The following is a 19,070-nucleotide window of genomic DNA, read 5'->3' as shown; positions in this document are numbered from 1 at the left end:
CTGTTATTCCCATTTTACAGATGAGAAAACTGAAGCACACAGAGGTTAAATAACCTGCCTGAAATCACAATCAGCTATCAAGTGGTGAGGCCAAGATTCCAACCCAGGCTGTCTGGCTCCAGAGCAAGAGAAAGAATAAAACCTGCTTTACCTTGAGGTTATGAGATTCAAAATAAGATAAGCTTTGGGAAAGTGATTCATGAATGCTGTGTGCACTCTAAAAGCCTGTGTGGCAAGCAGACAGGCTGGGGTTAAGATACAGACTCGAGTCTGGCTGTTTGGGTTGAGTCCTAGCTCTGCAACTTAACTAGCCTATGACCTTAAGCAAATTACTTAATGCTCTGCCTCACTTCTCAGCTATAGAAATTGGGGTTGTAAAAGGACATAACTGATAGGATTGTTTTGAGGATGAAACATGAAGGGTTTAGAATAATACCTAACATAGTAGGAGGGCACAGCTCACAGTGGCCCATGTGGGGATCAAACTGGCAACCTTGGTGTTATCAGCACCACGCTCTAAACAACTGAGCTAACTGGTCACCCCCTAACATAGTTGTAAATAAATGATGGTGATGATGAAGATGAAGGTAAAAAGAGGGGGAAAAGAACAGAAAACAAGCTTTGAAGTTTGAGAAACCTGGGACTGAATCCCAGCTCCTAATCTGATCTCAGGAGCATTTCTAAACTTCTGACTCATTCTCAAAACAGAATTGTTACCCATATTAGAAGTAGTGTATATAAAGGCCCTCAGCATAGTGCCCGCCACTGATAGAAACTTGATAAATTTTAGTTCCTTCATTTACTCAACCCTGAGCACCTACTCTGCAGCAATGGTGCTAGGCTCTGGAAGACACATGTGAGACATTATCTTCAGACAGAAATCTGAAGAGTGAGACTAATATGGTCATTGATAACTAAGGATTAAAAAATATGTAGTGTTAAATGCTGCGAGAGATAATTAACCTCCAAAGAAGGAGTGATTCCTCTATTGGGGAAATACTGGAGGAAGTGGTTTTGGCTGTGGGCTCAGCAGCTGGGTGGGATTTTTATCCCACCTGGGATTAGACTGGGCTCTGGGGCTATAGGACACCAGGCTTCTGAGGCTCTCTGGTAGTCATGCTTGTGAGCCCAGGAGGAAGGTAGCTATCTGCAGTGCAAAGCTGGACAGGCTCTGTGGGCTGAGGGGTTTGGACCCCTGGGTGCACTGGAACTGGAATTTTCAGATCTGCAAGCTCTAGCTTTGTGATCAGATAGGCAGCATTCTTGGGCCCTTGTTGACCTGCTAAGACCATGCCTGAGCGCTCACAGAATGGAGGAAAGGTCGTATCTCTGCTGCCTACCAAGGAAAAGTGAGAGAAACTGCTCAGATGATTCTTGAGGCTTCTGCCCTCTGCTTTGCCCCAGCCTCCCACTCCATGCCTAGCCCACCTCTGGGCCCAGGCAGGGTGGGAGGAAGCACCAGATGGGGTAACAGATCAGGGTGTAAGACCTGGCTCCACAGCTTCGTCTCAGGGAAGGCAGTTAACCCCTCTGATCCTCAGTTACATCAATTAAAAACGAGGGTAAGTGAAAATTTAATAAGATGACATTAAATAAGAATGTGTGTAAAACATATTAGAGAATGTCTCAGGCTTGTCAGAATTAGTCATCATTTATTAGACACGATTTGTGTTGCACGAGTACCTAGGATACAGACACAGCCCAAAAAGAGGCAGAAACGGTCCCTTAGCCACGCTGCCCCTACTCTGTATTCAACCCCCATCCTGTCTCACTGAGAAGTCTCCAGGGGCCACTGAATCCAACCTTCATGCTGGGCTGGGGTGATACTTCTCAAATACCTCCTCAAGGTGCTCTCCTGCTCCTTGTCCTCAGTTGCACCTCCCGTGGAAGCCTGCTGGACGCACTGCCAGGGGCGCACCTTGCTCCAGAGATGATTCTTCTACTTGTTAGTAGTTACTTAAAATAAAAATGCACATGACCTAAGATAAAATATGGGGTTTCGAAGACAGTTCATGCTGGAGACGGTTGTGGCCCATTCTCTGACCATCACCTCCCACAGGGGTGCTGGGAATCAGAAGTCTATGAACAGGGCCATCCCAGGGCCTTGCCTGGACAGCAGCCTCCACTCTCCGGCTCAGGCAGCTGCTTCCACTGCTCTGCCCCTTTGCCTGCCTGTCATGCGGGGTGTCACATGGGGACTCAGCTCCCGCTCCCCACACAAGAATGCAGGATGTGGCTAGGCCAAAAAGGAACACCCACGGAGCCATAGGTAGGGGAGTCATATCACTATAGTCTCACTGGAGGCTGGATTCACACGTTGTTTGACATGCTGTCCGCTTTTCTGCCAACCAACCGACTCTCTAACTGCAATCTGCGCTTGCTAGCTCAGTCACCATCTTCTTGTTAGCCCCCCGTTTTCTGCTAGCGTAGCCACATCAGTTATATTAGTGGACAATGGCTCACTGGTTGCAGCTGACAGCCAACTAGCTGATGGCCATCCAATCACAGTTGATGGCCATTTACTACCTGAGCCAGCACCTTTCTATGTGAGGCCGAGAGCCTGGAAACTGCTCTTTGGGGCTCTGTCCCCACACTCCACCCCTACAGGGTCTCGCCTCACAATCTATGTGACAAGCATCTTCCATGAGGGGGCCCTGTGCGAGGATCCTGGAGGTGAATGCAATATCCTGGACACAGCCAGGCTCTCTGGGTATACAGCCAGGGCTCTCAGGGCACTGCCACTCTCTCTGGGCACAGCCAGACATCCTGGGCTCAGCCAGGGTTCTCAGGGCACTGCCACTCTCTCTGGGCCTCTCAGGGTACAGTGCTGGATCAACAGCGGCTCACAGTCAAGGTGCTTAAATATTCTCGATGGCGGCTGGTTGGGATGCAAAAGCAAACATCTGCCAGTTCCACTACATGGTGGTATGTTCCCAAACAGTCAAGTGGTCCATTAAATTAGGAATAGAAGGCAATTCCCCATAGTCCATAGTCATTCGCCAGGGCTGTGCGTTAGCCTCACAAAGTGTGCCCTCTCCGCAGGGCGAGGGCTCCAAGTCCTCCCCAGCCTGGGGGTGAGGGCCTCAGCAAGCACTTCCCAGCCCACAGGGCCGCAACGACCTTCGCTTTCTCTGGCCTATGCTGGTTGGGGAACCGTCCATGTCTTCCCAACCCTCCACGGGGTCCAGCTCTCCGGCAGCTGCTCCTCCTGGTCTTCCTGAGACTGAGTGTTCATATGCACAAACTGCTCCATTACCTTCTGGAGAGTTTTGGCCGACACCACACCCTGCTCACTGCGCCATTTGTCATGTGGGGCGGCCTGTGGGGTCTCTGCTCCCGCTCCCCACATAAGAACGCAGGATATGGCTAGGCCAAAAAGGAACACCCATGGAGCCATAGGTAGGGGAGTCATACCACTATGGTCTCACTGGAGGCTGGGTTCACACGACTTGTGACCTGCTGTCCGCTTTGCTGCCAACCGACCTACTCTCCTCGACTCTCCTCGACTCCCCAACATAGCCGCGGCAGTTATATTAGTGGCCAATGGCTCAATGGTTACAGCTGACAGCCATCTACTACCCGAGCCAGCACCCCTCCACGTGAGGCTGAGAGCCTGGAAACTGCTCTCTGGGGCTGTGTCCCCACACTGCCCCTGCCACTCCTGCTCTGTGCCCCACACCTGTGGCAGTCCCAAGCCCCTGACTTCATTCAGGTGCAGCCCTGCCAGGGAAGATCTGTATTTAGGTAGAAGGGAAAGGCCTGGGGTAGATGCTGGGGCTTCCAATGACCCTCTGTGTGACCTTGAGCAAATCTCTGGCCGTCCTGGGCCTCAGTTTCTCCTTGTGACTAGTGATGGGTCTTGACAGCTCTGGAATGGAGTGGTCTTGCCCTGGGACCGCAGGTCTGCTGGGGGAGGGGACACCGACGCCCTTGCAGGGCAGGGAAGCGCCGTGTGGGGCCGGGGCGGAGCCTGCGGTCCCGCCCCGCCTGCCCCATCCAGGTGCTGCCCGGGAGCCGCCACCCCAGCCACCACCGCCACGAGGGGCCGCGCGAGCCCCCCTCGGAGTCCTGCTGGCGTCCATGGCCTTTCTGACTGCCTGGAAGGGAGCGGCCTCTGGGGAAAGCGACCGCAGGTACCAGGCGGGGCGGGGACTCGGCGAGTGGCGCGGAGGGGGCCGAGGGGTGGCTGGGGAACAGCCGACGACTGAAGGGACAGCTGAGGGGGCACAGCTGGAGACAGCGATGTGCCGGCTGCTGGGCGCGGGGTAAAAGTCAGAGGCCCCGGGAGGGGCAGCCCAGCGCCTCTCGCACCGCCATTTGCCCCTGCTCGCATTCCCAGCGGGGCTGTGGCCTCCCCATCCCTGTCGCACTCAAACTCCGCTTCCTGCTGCAACATGTGGGCCACCTGTGAGAGCAACTCATGTGAGCTGGACATCGTCGGGCGGCTGGGAGTCAGGTTTGAGCAGCCAGTGTTTCTCCACAGCTGTGCCGGTCACGCACCTGGTGCTCCCCAGGGCTGCATGGTTTGCTCCAACAGGTGAGAACAGGCACACTATTCCCCTGAGGGGTTGTCCACGGCTAGGGGCAGCAGTTGGGGGTGAAATCCTGGATCCCAGTGCTGGTGCATGGTGGAATTAGGTGTACCACAGATCCTCCAAGGTAAACCCTTCAGGGATGTGTCATTGCCTCCTGTGTGTCACCTCTGCCTCCCAGCTGTCCCCACCTCTTGGATGAGTTGGTGTCTTTAGATGTGTTCCAATGAGAGAGAAGAGAGGAGACAGCCCTGAACTCTCTAAAGAGCTATCTTGAACCCCAATTCCTTTCCTTTACGTAAAGTTCGCCCTGTTATCCCCGTGGAGGACAATACAACTGCCCTCCCAATGCCTCCATCTGACTGTCCTACAAGCACCTCAAACTCAGCAAGCCCCAAGTCAGACTTCACATCTTCACCCCCAAACCTGTTCCTCCTCCTGTGTCCCCATCGCAGAGAATGGCCCAGTCATCCACCCAGTTGCCCAAGCCCAAAACCTGGGAGTCATTCCTCTCTCCTCCCTTCCTCACCTCCATCCCAGTCTCCCAAGTTCTGCTGATTTTATCTCCTGGATGTCTCTCAACGCTGTTCATTCCCCTTGGACTGTTGCAACAGCCCCTAACTTTCCCAGTTCCTCCAGCTTCCTCCTTTCCCTGCATCCTTTAGACTAATCTCTTCTAAAGCACAAACCTTTCTATGGCTCTCTATCACCTAGAGGTTTAAAGTTCAAGGATTTTGAGGAGGCTGTGGTCTGCCCAGGCCATTTCCCATCACTCCCTGACCCTCACTGTGGTCCAGCAACACCACCTGGCTTTGTAGTGCTCTCACAGCTGTGGTGGGGTACTCGGGGTTGCCTCTGCCTGGAACGCCATGCTCCACTCCTAATATGCATCCTTGTAAGATGCAACTTTCGGTAATCTCTTTTAGAGCCTCACGGGCTTTCAGGGTTCCAGCATCTTTGCTTCCCTCTCATGGCTCTCATTCAGTCTCTCAACAAACATTGTTCCAGGCATTGTGCTAAGCGTTGCAGATATGGTGTTACTTCAGACATATAAGTCCCTGCTCCCAGGAAACTGTGTTCTGGTGGGAAAGACACACTAAACAAGTAGGCAAGTAAGTCAACACCAGAAATCGATGCAGTGTAAGACTTACTATAGGATGATGTGAGGGACAGGAAAATCGACCCTGTCCAGAACATTCCTGGCAGAAAGGACAGCTCATGTCAAAGCCTGAGGTGTGTCTGAGGAGCAGAAAAGCGGGTGGGTCAGCGCATGATGCGATTCTGGAGGCAGGTTGCCCAAGAGGGCAAGGAGTTTGGATTTCATTGTGCATTGGAAAGCCACTAGAGGGCGTTAGGAGGGATTTACATAGTTGACAATAACCCTGCTACTCCATAGAGAAAGGAGTTTGGACAGACCATTTCAACACTGGGTCACAGTCCCCCTTTTCCGTCTCCCCACTACACATGAAGAGGGGACAGGGCTCATCTGCCCCATGTCTCCGGAGCCCAGCACAGAATGGGGCTTGGAGTGTGCTTCATTTTTGATGAGGACATGGGGGAATGATTTCTGAGGAGGGTGGGATCCCTTGGCTGGGGTGGTGAGGAGTGGCTGTGTCCAGAAGGATTTCTTGCCCAGCGCCTGCCCTGCCTGTGAGAACCCAGTTGTGCTCTATCCTTTAGGCACCAGGGAGCCTTCTGAGTTTCAAATGTGTATATATTGCTGATGTCACAGTGTGGAGGGCAGCAGGGAGACTGGAGGGGAGGCTGGTATGACGATCCAGGACAGATGCTGGGCTGTGGATTAGGAGATGGAGGGAATCAGAGGAAAGAAGCTAAGAAGGAAGAACTGGCAAATGGTGAATGGACAGGCTGGGAGGCGAGTTCCAGAATCACTAAGGATGGGAGGGAGGTGAGAGACAGTGAGGAGGAGGGAGAGAAGGGACGCTCTGGCCAAGCAGAGGTCTCCACATCCCTCCATGGGCCTGTGTAAGGGAGTACATGCGAGGGCCCGAACACATGTGCCTTTATACTTCAGGGACCTTGCTGGACACAAATACCCAGAGAATTATTTGCTCCCAGTTGCCCCCATCAGGTCTCACACCTGAGGCACAAACCCAGGTCTCCATTCTCCCAGCTCAGGACCTGCGACTTCTCCACCCTCACCCATCACTCACCATGCTGCCTTTTCTCCCACGACCAAATGGTGAAGAGGTTGGAAGAGTGCTCAGCCCCTGCTTTGCCATTACTGGCTCTGTGACCTTAATTCAGTTACTTGATCTATGTGAGCCTCAGTTTACTCAGTTGCAAAATCATAGCTACTCACTGAGCAGTGGGAAGACCTAGTGAAGTCACATTGGTAAAGGACTTAATAGGTAGCCATTGGGACACATTCGGTCAGTGTAGAGTAAATGTGAGTTCACTTCCTTCTTGCACTGATATATGCTAACCTTCCTTCAGAGGTATTTGCGTTGAACAGAGGGGGTTCTGAGAGGTTTGGGAGCCAAGTGTGGGATTCCAGGCAGCAGGATTAGGTAGCCAAGAACTGTTACACGAGGGCAATGATGCCCATGCATCTTACACAGTGGAGACCACTACCAACTCGGCCTACTAATAGGGCCCCTTCCCAGCCATATCAGTAGCCCCTTCTCATGGCTGCTCCTGTAGGAGATGGCACCAGGAACAAAGGCCAAAGTACGGGCAGGCAGATTGTTTTTGAGAGAGTAATTAAGTGGCGGAGCTGCTATGGGTGAGAGGGGCCTCCCCGAGAATGGAGGAGCCCAGCCAAGAGGCTGAGGACGGCCGGGGCTGCTGTCAACAGAATTCCTGCTCTCGGTTTGAGCCTGAACTCAAGGAGCTCTCAGATGCCTCCAGGTAGGATGTTCTAGTTTGGTGACTGGAATCCTCGGGCAGCTTTGGGTCCCTTCCTTGCGACTGGATCTGGACTTGAGGGCAGTGCTGAATTTTCACCTCTGTGATTCTCACATCCTGCAAGTTGAGGCATCTGTGATGATCAGACTTGTGATTTTAAATGCCAAGTTTCTACGATGTTGAAGCACTGATCCCGGGATTCTGATCTACCCACTATGGCCGAGAACAGCTGCAGAGGGTAGGAGAGGGCTGTGGTGTGGGAGGCACTTTGTGGCCTCTCAGATCCTCAGTCTGGTGAGGATACCATGGAAAACCTCCAAGTAACCGTTGTCCCTCTTTATCAATTATGGAGTGATTCTGACTTGGGACATTTTTGGTCCTTTCTAGAGGTCAATGGGAAATAGGTGGTTTAGGTTGTAGTTTCAGTTCTGCCAACATGCCACATTTCCATATCTTCAAATCTGTGATGTTAGTTGCTTTGTCCTTCCCCTGAAAATGTCTGCCTCAGTTTCTCTTCCTAGGGCTCACCTACTTCTGTACTCATTGCAAGGCATGGCTACCAGCACCTCCCAAGCTCAAGTCCAGGGACAGGAAGACAAAGCTGTGAAAAGTACTCTGGAGCCACACCGGCTAATTTTGAATGCTGACTCTGGGACTTCCTAGCAGTGTGACTTTGGACAGAGTCTTTAACCTCTCCGTGCCTCAGTTTCCTCATTTGTGAAATGAGGCTAATGCTAGAACTTACCTCAGAGTTGTGATGATTACGTGAATTAGTTCATGGAAAGCACTGGGAACAGTGTCTGACACACAGTTGGTGCTGGGAACATACCAAGGAGTGTTACTGGTCATTATGATTAGTCTCCCAAGCCAGGAGAAGGGGCTTCTCCACCAGCTCCAGTTTGAAAAGCTCAGGGAAATATTCCGATCAGCCCTTCCTTCAATCAATCACTGTGTCCTGAGAGGTGGCATCAAGCAATAGGATGTGCCTCCCATTTATCCAACGGAGCTGGAGAGAAGGGAAGGAGAAACTATTCTCTAAAAGCAGGTGGGGGTGGGGGGTGCTGTAGCATAGAGGTGACCATTAAGCGCGCTTTAAAATACAGCCATAGTTTCATGAAGTACCCATATTATGATTTACTTGGCGCACCCCTGCCTATCTCTCTGAGAGTCTCCCAGCTGTTGTTGACACGCTGGGAGCTGGGAACTATCCCTCATGGCATCCTCTGGGGACTGTCGAACAAAGTCTTTTGCTAAAAACAAATGATAAAGATTTGCGTAAGGATCTTCAGCATTGCAAACCGGAAACACAACTAAGCAATACTCAGAGTATTCTGAAGAAGAAAGAAATGCTAAGAGTGATCTTCTGGATTGTCCTGAGATAGTAATCCTCTAGCTGACTGGAAGTACCCACCCACCCATGTACTTGGTGGTCTGGATAAGGGTTGTCAGGTGGTCAGGATACGTGAACATTCTTTCCTTAGTCCTTCAAGGGGGAGCCAGAAGGTTATCTGGAGGTTTGATGTATATCCAGGCATTGATACAGAACTGGAAAGTTCGAAAGTTTAAGTTCCCAGGCTAGCTAAAACAAGAATAGAATTGTTTTCTCAAACTCCCTGATTTTAGTAGCTTGACTAGAGTGACTCCATTTTATTGTTTAGTCCTCAGGGCCTGTGCCACCCACCACCCTCCTGAGACTGTGGCTTTCCCAGCCTTGGCCCCACCACCACCACTCTGGACTGGAGGGCATATGGGGGAGTCGTCCTTGGGACTCTGATTTATCACCTGATCCCAAGAGTGAGATAGACCCTTCCTCTAATTCCTTACCAGCTCGACTAAGACAAGGCTATAACTTTTCAGAGTACCTTAGGAGGCAGGAAAAAGTAACAAGATTTTTATGATTCAATGGCCCTTCTCCAAGTCCCCCAGACATCCCAGAAGGAACCTTCTTGCAGAACTTCTGTTTCTGGGAGGGCCCAATATGTGTCTTCCAGCTCCTTCCTTCTCAGGAGAGAGGAGGAACTTTCTCTCAACCCAAGACGCCCAAGCCTTCCTTTTCTTTCCCAAGACCTGCCCTTCTCAGGTGAATAGCAACGCAGATATCCATTGCTGTGCACAATCCTTCCTCTACCCTACTAAGTAACTGGTTTTGACCCATGTCCCCCAACAGTACAATTACATTAGAACTTACGACACTGGGTGGGACATCCGGCGCCCTGTCCAGGTAGACCTGGGCCAGATACTCCATTCCTTTGACTCGCTTTTTCCCCATGGAAAAAAGGTTTGTCGCTGCTTGGTTCCTCTCATGGACTCATGTTCCTCCTACCCGCTCACAGAGTTGGCTCTGGCACACACCCACCTCCCGTAAGAATTCATGTCCATCTAAGAAACACCCTCCTTCAGATAGAGCATCTGAGTCTCAGATTGAATGTGACTGCTGTCTTTCCAAGAAAATGGGTGGGTGGGTACTTCCTTTACACTAGGTGACTGAAGGGCACATCCAAGCACTGGCCCTGAGCACAGGACAGGCCAGTCAGAAGGGGATGAGATACATCTCCACAGGCTCAGTGCACAGCACTGCACTCAAAGGGCCACTTTCTCCTCCTTCACTTGCCACTGATCCCTCCAGCCCCAGCTTCTCTCCCCTGGACAGCCTCTGAACTAGACCCCTGCCTCTAGAACACCCTCCTACCCTGCTACCCTGCTGCTTTAGTGATCTGTAAGAACTGTGAGACCTGCACTCAACTGTGCCCTGACTTGACGTGCATCATTCCCTTCAATCCACTGTAGTTCTTCTCTCCAATTCTAATGGATGAGGAAATTGAGGCCTCCTCATGTTTTCTCAAATGCACAGACACTGGTGTTTTTGTTTGTTTGTTTTTAGTACTAATTTTGTATTCTGCTTTGAAAAAAATATTTTCCCATCTTCTAGAAAACTCATTCATGCAGTAGACATTTACTAAGCATCTACTATGTGCTGGGCACTGTTCTGAGCGCTGGAAATGCATTAAAGACCAAAACTGAAAAGAAAAATCCCTGCCTTTGTGGAGTATAGAATTTAACGGGGAGAGACAGAGAATAAATGAATAAGCAAAATATACAGGATGTCAGATATCAAGTGCTAAGGAAAAAATAATGCAGGGAAAAGGAATTCAAAGTATGAGGGCATAGGTTCCATCTTAAATAGAATGGTCAGGGAAGCCCTGAGGGAGAAGGTGAAATTTGAGCTGAGCTCTGAAGGAGGTGAGGGGATAATCCTGTGAGTATCTGGGAAGAGCATTCCAGGCAGAAGGAATAGCAAGTGCAAAGGGCCTGAGGTAGGAGTGTGCTGGCATATTTGGTAAAGAGCCAGGAGGCCAGTGTGGCTGAAAGAGAAGAAAGGAAGGTGATGCCAGAGAGATATATGGGGATGCAGGTTATGCAGGAACTCATGGCCATGTGAAGGCTTTAGCTTTTGTACTGAGCAACATGGGGAGCCAGTGTGGGGCTCTGAACAGAAGAGGACACAATCTGGTCAATGGGTCTGGTGCTGTGTGGAGGAAAGACAATGAGGAGACAGGGGAGGAGCAAAGAAACTAGTTAGAAGACAATGCAATCATCCAGGCAAATAAATTCTCCATTAACACAATTTAAATATCTGCAGCATAGTTCCCCCTACAAATTCACTATAATTCATTGAACTAACTCCTTATGGATGAGCATTTAGGTTATTTCCAGCTGTGTCTTTGTTATAGAGAACACACTGACAAACATCTTTGTACCATAAATATTCATGTCTGTGATTCTTTCTTAAGACAGATTTGCTGCCTGGGTCTTACTGGGTCATCTTTCTAAGGCTTTCAATCTATAATTCCAACTGACCTTCAGAAAGAGGGTGCCACTTTCTACTCCCACCAGCAGTGCGTGAGGTAGAACATCTGCCCTGAAGGTATGCAGTAGATGTCCAATGGATGTCGCACTGTCCTTGTGGTCCTGGCCAGGTCAGGGTGCACATCTTAGGGGAAATCTCTCTTTTCTAGACAGCCTTGCATGGTTCCAAATCTCTTTTGGGTCCATTTGCTTATTTAATAGTCACAACAATCCTGTTGTCCTTGCTTTATAGGTGAAGAAACTAAAGCTCAAAGAATAACGAGAAGGCCCTATTCCAAGTGGTTTATGCATAATATCTCATTTAATCCTTGCAACAACCCAGTGAGGTTGGTGACATCAACATCCCCTGAAATTTCAGAAATGAAGTCACCGGTCCAGGTGTCAGGACTGGGGTGCAAGCCCTGACTTGCAGACCCGCTCTCTGAACCACTCCCTGCGCTGCCTCAAGCTATAGGCTGCACAGCTAGAATGTGGTGGGGCCAGGAGTCCAGCCAGATCTTCCTGGCTCTGCAGCCCAAGTTCTAATGCCAATCAATGCCAGAAGCCCCTCATTAGAGCTCTGCCTCTTCTTTCCAATCACAACTGTTCTTGGTCCCTTGTATCTGACTGGGGCTTCTTTCTTAGACCCACCCTTGGCAGCTCCTGGAGACCAGACTTTGGTAGAAGAGCTCAGATCCCAGAACTGAGAACAACCAGAGGAGGGAGGCCCTTGAGCTCCTGGTCCAACCTTTTCTCCTCTTGATCTTGGGTGGGAAGGGGGAAACTAAGGACCAGAGTGGGGCGATAACTTTCCCAAGGTTACACAGCTAGTGGGGATCAGAGTCCATGGAGTGGGAGAAGGCCACCCCAAGGAGCAGGCGTAGGTTCTCCCTAAGGGCCCCTCTCCAGGGAATACTTAAGAACCATTAGTGGTACAGTCCTCTTCGAGGGCCCTTTGCTGATGGGCCTGCTTACTTGTCAATTATTAACCAGCCCAAGCCTGTAACCTGCTGGGTGGGGCTCACTCAGACAATGACAACCTGCTTTAGAGTCACCGGCTTGGGGGGGGGGGGACAGCTCTGGAGTCTGAGGGAAGGGGGAGTTCTGGGCTGGTAGAGACAAGGGGGGGGCAAGGGTGCTTCATGCCAGGGGAGGGGCTGGAGGAAGGGCCTGAGAAGGGAGACAGGGACGAGAGATAACCCGAGTAATGCTCTGTAGCCTCAGAGCATCCCTAAGAGGTTGGGACTTTTATCCTGGGTGTACAGATGGGAAGACTGAGGTTCAGAGAGGGAGAGGCAGCACTGACTTCACAGCATAAGCTCTTTTTACAGCAATGGCATCACTTTTCACATGCTCATCTCTCCATTTCTTTGACCCCTATATCCACACACTTCCGCTACAGGCTAAAGATCCAAGACCTGGGTTGATGCTATGGCTACACCTGAGTCCAAGTCACACTTGGTCCAAAACTTAGTTTTCGCTCCTGTAGGATGGGAGATAAAGCTACTATGGAGCTTTCTGGAGCATTTTGAGGCAGTTTCACTAAACAGATGTTTATTGAGGGCCTTCTTAAGCTGAGAGATGGTACAAGAGAAGGCAGTCCATGGAGGTTCTCAGGGCCATTGAAAAGTTCGGTGAGCCCAGTGATTTATTCTTGCAGGTTGGGCAGAATATGAGGGAGAAAAGCAGGCCTGATATTTCCCAGACACAAAGCACCAGGAAACAGATCCTCTGGCAGGGGAAGCAGGGATCCAGACTCAGGGTGCTCTCCTGGTCCCCAGGGCTTGGCAGGTGACCTGAGCAGGTTTACCTGGGTTGGGAGGTGGAAATAATGGTGACTCACAGGCTTCAGGGTTGGGACTGGGCCAGAGCTCCTGGGGGATGGGAACTGCCCAGGTGGAGCCCTCCTGCGAGGTGAGCCACTCGGATGCTCTGACTCACCATGTGAGTGGCTCCAGCATCACTGCCACTGTTGTGTGGGGACTCCCAGCTCTGAAGACAGTCTGGCTGCTTATCTTGCTGAGCCTCAGTTGTCATCTGTAAAAGGGGGAGAGTAATAGCATCTACCTCACCACTACCACCGCAATCGTCAGGGCACCTACACAGCACTGTGCTACATTCCAGGCACTATTCTGCACATCTGACATACATGAATCTTGATCCTCACAAAGACCCTTTGTAGTAGGCAGTATTATTATTATCCCCATTTTACTGATGAGAAAACTGAGGCTCAGAGAGGTGGTTAAAAGTGAGCATTAAATAAGATAATCTTTGTCATACACTTAACATGTGTGGCACATAATAAGCCTTTGATGAACATCAGTCATTATTATAATCATTACCTTGGAGGAAAATGGTAAAATGCTGGGCCCAGTGTTAGTGTTTAGCGATTCGTCAGGCATTGACATGGAGCTGTGTGGCCAGGCCCCTGCCTCCAGAAGCTGTCAGGCTGATGACAGAGATAGTCACATAGAAACTTCTCTCCAGCACCACCACACACACATGTGCCCAGTGTGTGCCCAGGAAGCCTCTGACACAGCCAGAAAGGGAGAGCTTCCTGGAAGAGGCAGCTTCTGAACTGAAACCTGTAGGGCAAGTAGGAGTTTTGGCATATGGCAGGTTCTTAATAAATGTTGGTCAAATATAATAAAGACTTACCTTGAAGTTAATGTAGCATAAAGCTTCAGATCCCCTCACTCACCTGGTCCCTCCCAAGGGCCTGGGAGGACCTTGGCAATTTTACTTTGGTAAATTTGTATTCTTTTGTTTGTTTTAAGAAGTATTTCTATTGTAATCTGAATTGACTCATGGTTAAATGAATAAATAATAAGTGACAAAGGAGGAAGGTGTGTTCCAGGCATAGGGAAGAGCATGTGTAAAAGCCTGGAAATTTGAAAGCGCATGGCGTGTGATAGGGCACCCCAGCCTCATCACCCAGGCTCCTCTTTACACCAGCTTTGTAAACTCCAGCTGTCATCAGTGTGCTTTTGCCCACCTGTTCTCCTATATGGTGCATGCTTTCCACGACTTCATTGTGTATAAATAATATAAACTTTAAGGCTCAACTCTGTGCTCACCTTTTCCACGAAGCCCCCCAGACCTCTCCAGTCTATGTAGCACTCTTCCTTAGCTGGATTTCTATAGCTGATGGTAGATGTCTTTCTAGCCTGCTCCTTGTAGTTAATTATCTTTTCTGTGCCTGTGTCTGAGAATCCCAGAGGTGGTGTGGGGACAGAGCCAGGAGTGCAGTTTCCAGGCTCTCGCCCTCACATGGAAAGGTGCTTACTCGGGTAGTAAATGGCCATCAACTGTGATTGGATGGCCATCAGCTGTGGCTAGTTGGCTGTCAGCTGTAACCAGTGAGCCATTGGCCACTAATATAACTGCCGTGGCTACCTTAGCAGCAAATGGGGGCTAGCAAGAAGATGGTGGCTGAGCTAGCAAGTGCGGATTGCAGTTAGCACGGTGGCTTGCACCTAGCAAGTGAGGTTGGTTGGCAGACAGAGAAGCGGATGGCAGGTTGCGGATCGTGTGGCTCCTGCTTCCTGTGTCTCCAACCCAGCCGCCAGCAAGAATGTAGTGGTATGACTCCCGTATCTGTGGCTCCGTGGGTGTTCCTTTTTGGCCTCACCATGTCCTGCGTTCCTATGTAGGGAGCGGGACCAGAGACCCTGCATGACACCTTGCATGACAGGTGGGATGAGCATCTGGCTCTGCTCACATATGGGCAGGATAAGAACTCACTACCTTTCCAGGTAGCCTGTTTAGATTTAAACAGTAAGCCCCTAAACCTCTCCTCTCTGCCACCAGGTCCAATCCGCCTGGCTAACCCGGGACCTAGTCCAAGCCCTCTTCTCCCTGTGGCTGCTTCTGCAAGCTCCTCTTATTTCCTCTTCTCATATCCTGGAGCTCAGGGCTGATCCATGGGCACTGGAGTCCCCCCTCCTTCTGTCCCCTGCCTTTGTGAAGGGGCAGCTCTAATGGCTGCCATGTGCTCTGATGAGTCATGGTAAAGAGCATCTGGGGCCTGGGGGTGGTGCCTGGTTAACTCCTCATTGGCCAGTGGTTCTTTCTGCCAGGAGACCAGGTTGGCTTCAACCCTGGCTCTAGACATGTACCTCAGGACTGGGCACACAGTGGGCATCTGAGGAGTGGTATGGGTGATCTCCGATGTAATCACTGGGTATTCAGGGGAGAGGGTCCCAAGGAGGGCAGGAGGCAAGAGTGTGAGCTTTGTAGTCAGGAGGGCTGGGTTCCAATCACAACTTGGTGAGTGGCCTTAAGCAAGTCACATGCACTCCATGCCTCAGTTTCCCCATCTGTAAAATGACAGTTATGGGGATTATTTGAGAAGGTAACTGTGACCTGCTGGCCAGCAGTGAGTGTTAAACTGCTTTATTTTCTGCTTTCTTGTCTCCTTAAACACAGTCACGCAGTGGCAAGTGGGTGGGATTAAAATCCAAGCCTGACTCTGTAGGCCCGGACTTTCTCTGCCTGAATGCCCCCCACCAATGAATGCAGTTGGATGACGAAGGGCTCAGGTGGGGGCCGCTGTGAGGCTGGAGTGTGGAGCAGAGGAGAGTGACAGGGAGATGGATCTCAGGTCTAGGAGAACTTTCTGACCCCAAAGAGGTGGGGCTGTGTGAGGAAGGAGCAAGCGCTTGGTCCCCGGGACTGCGCACAGAGGGTACGCGGGCATGGGCCGGGCAGGCCGTGGGTGCCCGGCGCTCTCACCTGTCCGAACCGAGGGTGGGGGCGCAATCCGCAGGAGGGCGGCAGCCTTGGCCCCACTGCGCTGGTGGGCAGCCCAAGGCCTGGCCCAGCCCCGCCGCCATCCCCGCCCTCGGCGCGCTCCTCCCCGGCAGCCGCGTCCGCGGCTCCGCTGCATAGCGACGGGCTCGGGTTCTGGCGGCAGCACCTGGGCCGCAGCTGGCGTCCGGCGGGGGCACGCTGCCCGCCCCCTTCCGCGATGACCACGGCCGGCGCCCCGGGCGCCCTGCCTGCCGGGTAAGTGCGCGGCTGGGATGGCCCAGGGGACGCGGGCTGGGTCCGGGAGGGCCTCCCCGGCGGCCCGCACTGCGGCTTTTAGCCCCCTGTTGGGGCGGCATAGCATCCCCACCCCCACCCGGTCTGCTCGCCTGTGGCTCCAGGAGAGTGGAGGCGCTGGCGACCCTGGGTGGTCACTCCCCTCTGGGTCCCAACTTTCTCATGAATCTGTAGTTAACTGGTCATCACTAGCTTCAGAGCCGCCTTCCTCCCCTCGTGGCGTTTACTTGTGAGTGGACTCTGTTATTATCACCTCCATTACAGATGAGGAAACTGAGGCATAGCTCTTATGTGACTTGTTTTAGGTCACCCAGGAGGTGAGAGGTGGGCCTGGGATTTGAACCCAGCTCTTCTTATATCAGAGCCTCCACTCGCAGGTCACACTGCCTCATCGTCAGGGATATTTGGAGGAGTTAAAAGGCTTAGAAATGAACCGGCAGGGCCCGTTGGGCACAGCGGGAACCGGGTAATAAAGGTGGGTGTTGTCACTTTCAACGTGGCTTTCCTGTCCACTCCCACCCTAACCCCACAGAGGAACCCGGTAGGACCTCTACACTGCCCCTGTAGCAGTGACAGCTGCTGGGAGAGGTGGATTAACTTTTTGCCTTTCCTAGGCCCCAGTGGGGAAGGGGTGGCTGCTGGGAGCCTGGACTGCTGGGACGTTGCAGGGTGGAGATCCTGCCCAGGTGAGCTGGGATGGGTGCCAGCCCTTCCTGGAGCCTCGCCACCAGGGACAATATTTGCCAAGGGCCTCAGGGCTACCATATGAACAGGGAGGTGACAAGGCTGGTGCCAGGTGTCAGCTGGAGACCTCCACAAGGTCTGTGTGCATTCCAGGCTGAAGGCTTGGAAGTTGGGTGGCTGGGGGACACCCTGGCCTGCAAAAGGTTTGTCTGGTGAGTCTTGTCTTGACTATTTTTGTTGTATGACTTTGGCTAAGTCCTTTATCCTTCCTAGACTTCTGGTCCCTCCTTTGGAAAATATAGGGAGGCTGGCTGACTGTTCCCTTCCTGCTCTTGGCTCGTCTTTGTAAATCTGGAGCCTGCTTAAGTCTCTTCTGCCCAGTAATGATTGAGTACCACCCCTTCGGGCCCAGAAAAGTGGTTTCCAGATCAGAAGGCAGGCAGAGCAAGGTACCTATCAAAGAATCCTGAACTCCCAGGCTGGAAGCTACATTCGTCCCTCTTCCTTGCACACTCACATCCTAGCCTGAGTCCTCTCTGTGACTTCAGGCTCCTCTGGCGCTTCCAGGGCAGTGAGCTCACTCTTCTAGCACTGGTGGGTTTTCCTCATACTAAACCATACCTGCCCCCCAGCATGCCCTCCAGGTCCCACTTTTCTTTGAGGCTGCACGGGTCCACCTGCCTCTGCCCCTGCCCCTGGTCAGTGCCATCCTGTTGGGGTCTGAGCAGAGCAGGGGCAATGCAGTACCATCTTTCCCATAGACACTCATTCAGTCACTCAACAAACACTCCTGAGGCTTGCTCTGGGCCCTGCCCTGTGTATGAGGGTCAGTGGTGAACAAACCAAGGTTTAAATCTCGACCACTTTGAAAATCATTAGATATTTCAAACCTTCAGAAAAATATAGCAAGTAATAAAATGAACTCTATGCCCTTGCCATCCAGCTTTTTCAGATATTAACATTATGGCCCCTTTTTTTTTCCATATTATTCTTTTTAAGAGACAAACCATGGCAGAGACTGTTGAATGGAGCCTCGGTGGACCCTCTCTCCACTTCCCTCTACAGAGATAATCATCATCCTGAATTTTGGTTTTATCATTTTTCTAATTGTTTTTATTTTGCTGAGTGTGTGTAAGTCTAAAAAAATATGTAGTTTGTTCATACTTTAAAATTTTGATGCACATGGAATCATACAGCATTATTCATTCTGCAGCTTGCTTTTTCTCATTCAGCTTCAGGTTTCTGAGATTCAGCCTTCTAGATCCTTGCAGCTCTGGTCCCCACTTGCCCTGATGTTTATACTATGCTAACCGATATAGAGACCCCCATTTATTTATTTGTTTATCAAGCCTCTTGATGGACATTGAGGTGGTTGCCAGTGTCTTGCTATTCAGATAATGAATATTCTCATATGATTGTCCTTTGCACATATGTGAGTGTTCTTCTAAGTTGATTCATAAGAGTAGAATCGCTGGGTCATGTGATATGGACAATCAATATTTTAAGGTTACTTAGTTTCATTATAAAAGCAATGCTGCTTGATAAAAGAGACGATGGAACTACATAATGTTAGGGAAAAAAACACAATCACTAACATTTCCTGAGTACTTCTTATTGTGCTTTACATTGTCTCAGTTGTTCTTCACAGCAACCCTGGGAGGTAGGGCTGTTCCCTACCTCCCATTTCATTGTAAGTCCCATTTCATTGATGAAGAAACTGAGGCTCAAAGAGGTTAAAGAACCTTCCTAGGTTTCTCTAGCAAGTAATTGCCGACCTGCAGCTTGAGTCCAGGGATATCTACTTTCAAAACTCTTTTTTTTTTTTTTTTTTTTTTTTAAGTTTTTTTGTTGTTGTTTTTTTTTTCTTTTTTTTTTTTAATTAGTTTCAGGTGCACAAGACAAAGCAAAACTTAGTCAAAACTCTTGAAGGCCATGCTGTACTAGGTCATGCCACCTCACTCCATGCCACAGCCAAGGTGAATTTTTTGGAAATAGAGTCACAATCATATTTGCAATTAAGAAAAGTCACTTTGGAAGTGACAGGTCCTCATATGTACATTGCCTCACTCTCTGAGCCAAAGTTCCCACTGAATG

At 50.7% G+C, this 19,070-nt stretch overlaps 1 protein-coding gene across 3 annotated transcripts in view; it reads left to right on the top strand.

Moving 5' to 3' along the window:
* The first annotated feature begins 3,983 nt into the window (after window positions 1–3,983).
* TTC39A (tetratricopeptide repeat domain 39A) overlaps window positions 3,984–19,070 on the top strand; it is a 48,462-nt gene continuing 33,375 nt past the window's right edge. The window contains exon 1 of one of the 3 annotated variants that reach the window (XM_074334709.2): window positions 3,984–4,133. In XM_074334709.2, coding sequence (XP_074190810.1) covers window positions 4,081–4,133 — 53 coding nt within the window. In that variant the 5' untranslated portion in view covers window positions 3,984–4,080. Of the gene's footprint in view, window positions 4,134–15,834; window positions 16,254–19,070 lie in introns of those variants that run through there. The other 2 variants (XM_074334707.2, XM_019742882.3) reach the window with 2 other exon arrangements.

Source organism: Rhinolophus sinicus, chromosome 14 (assembly GCF_057876585.1).
Source record: "Rhinolophus sinicus isolate RSI-liver-muscle chromosome 14, RSI-T2T, whole genome shotgun sequence".
Taxonomy (NCBI): Eukaryota; Metazoa; Chordata; class Mammalia; order Chiroptera; family Rhinolophidae; genus Rhinolophus; species Rhinolophus sinicus.
The sequence above is the reverse complement of the archived record's forward strand: the minus strand, read 5'-3'. Positions and strand labels throughout refer to the sequence as shown.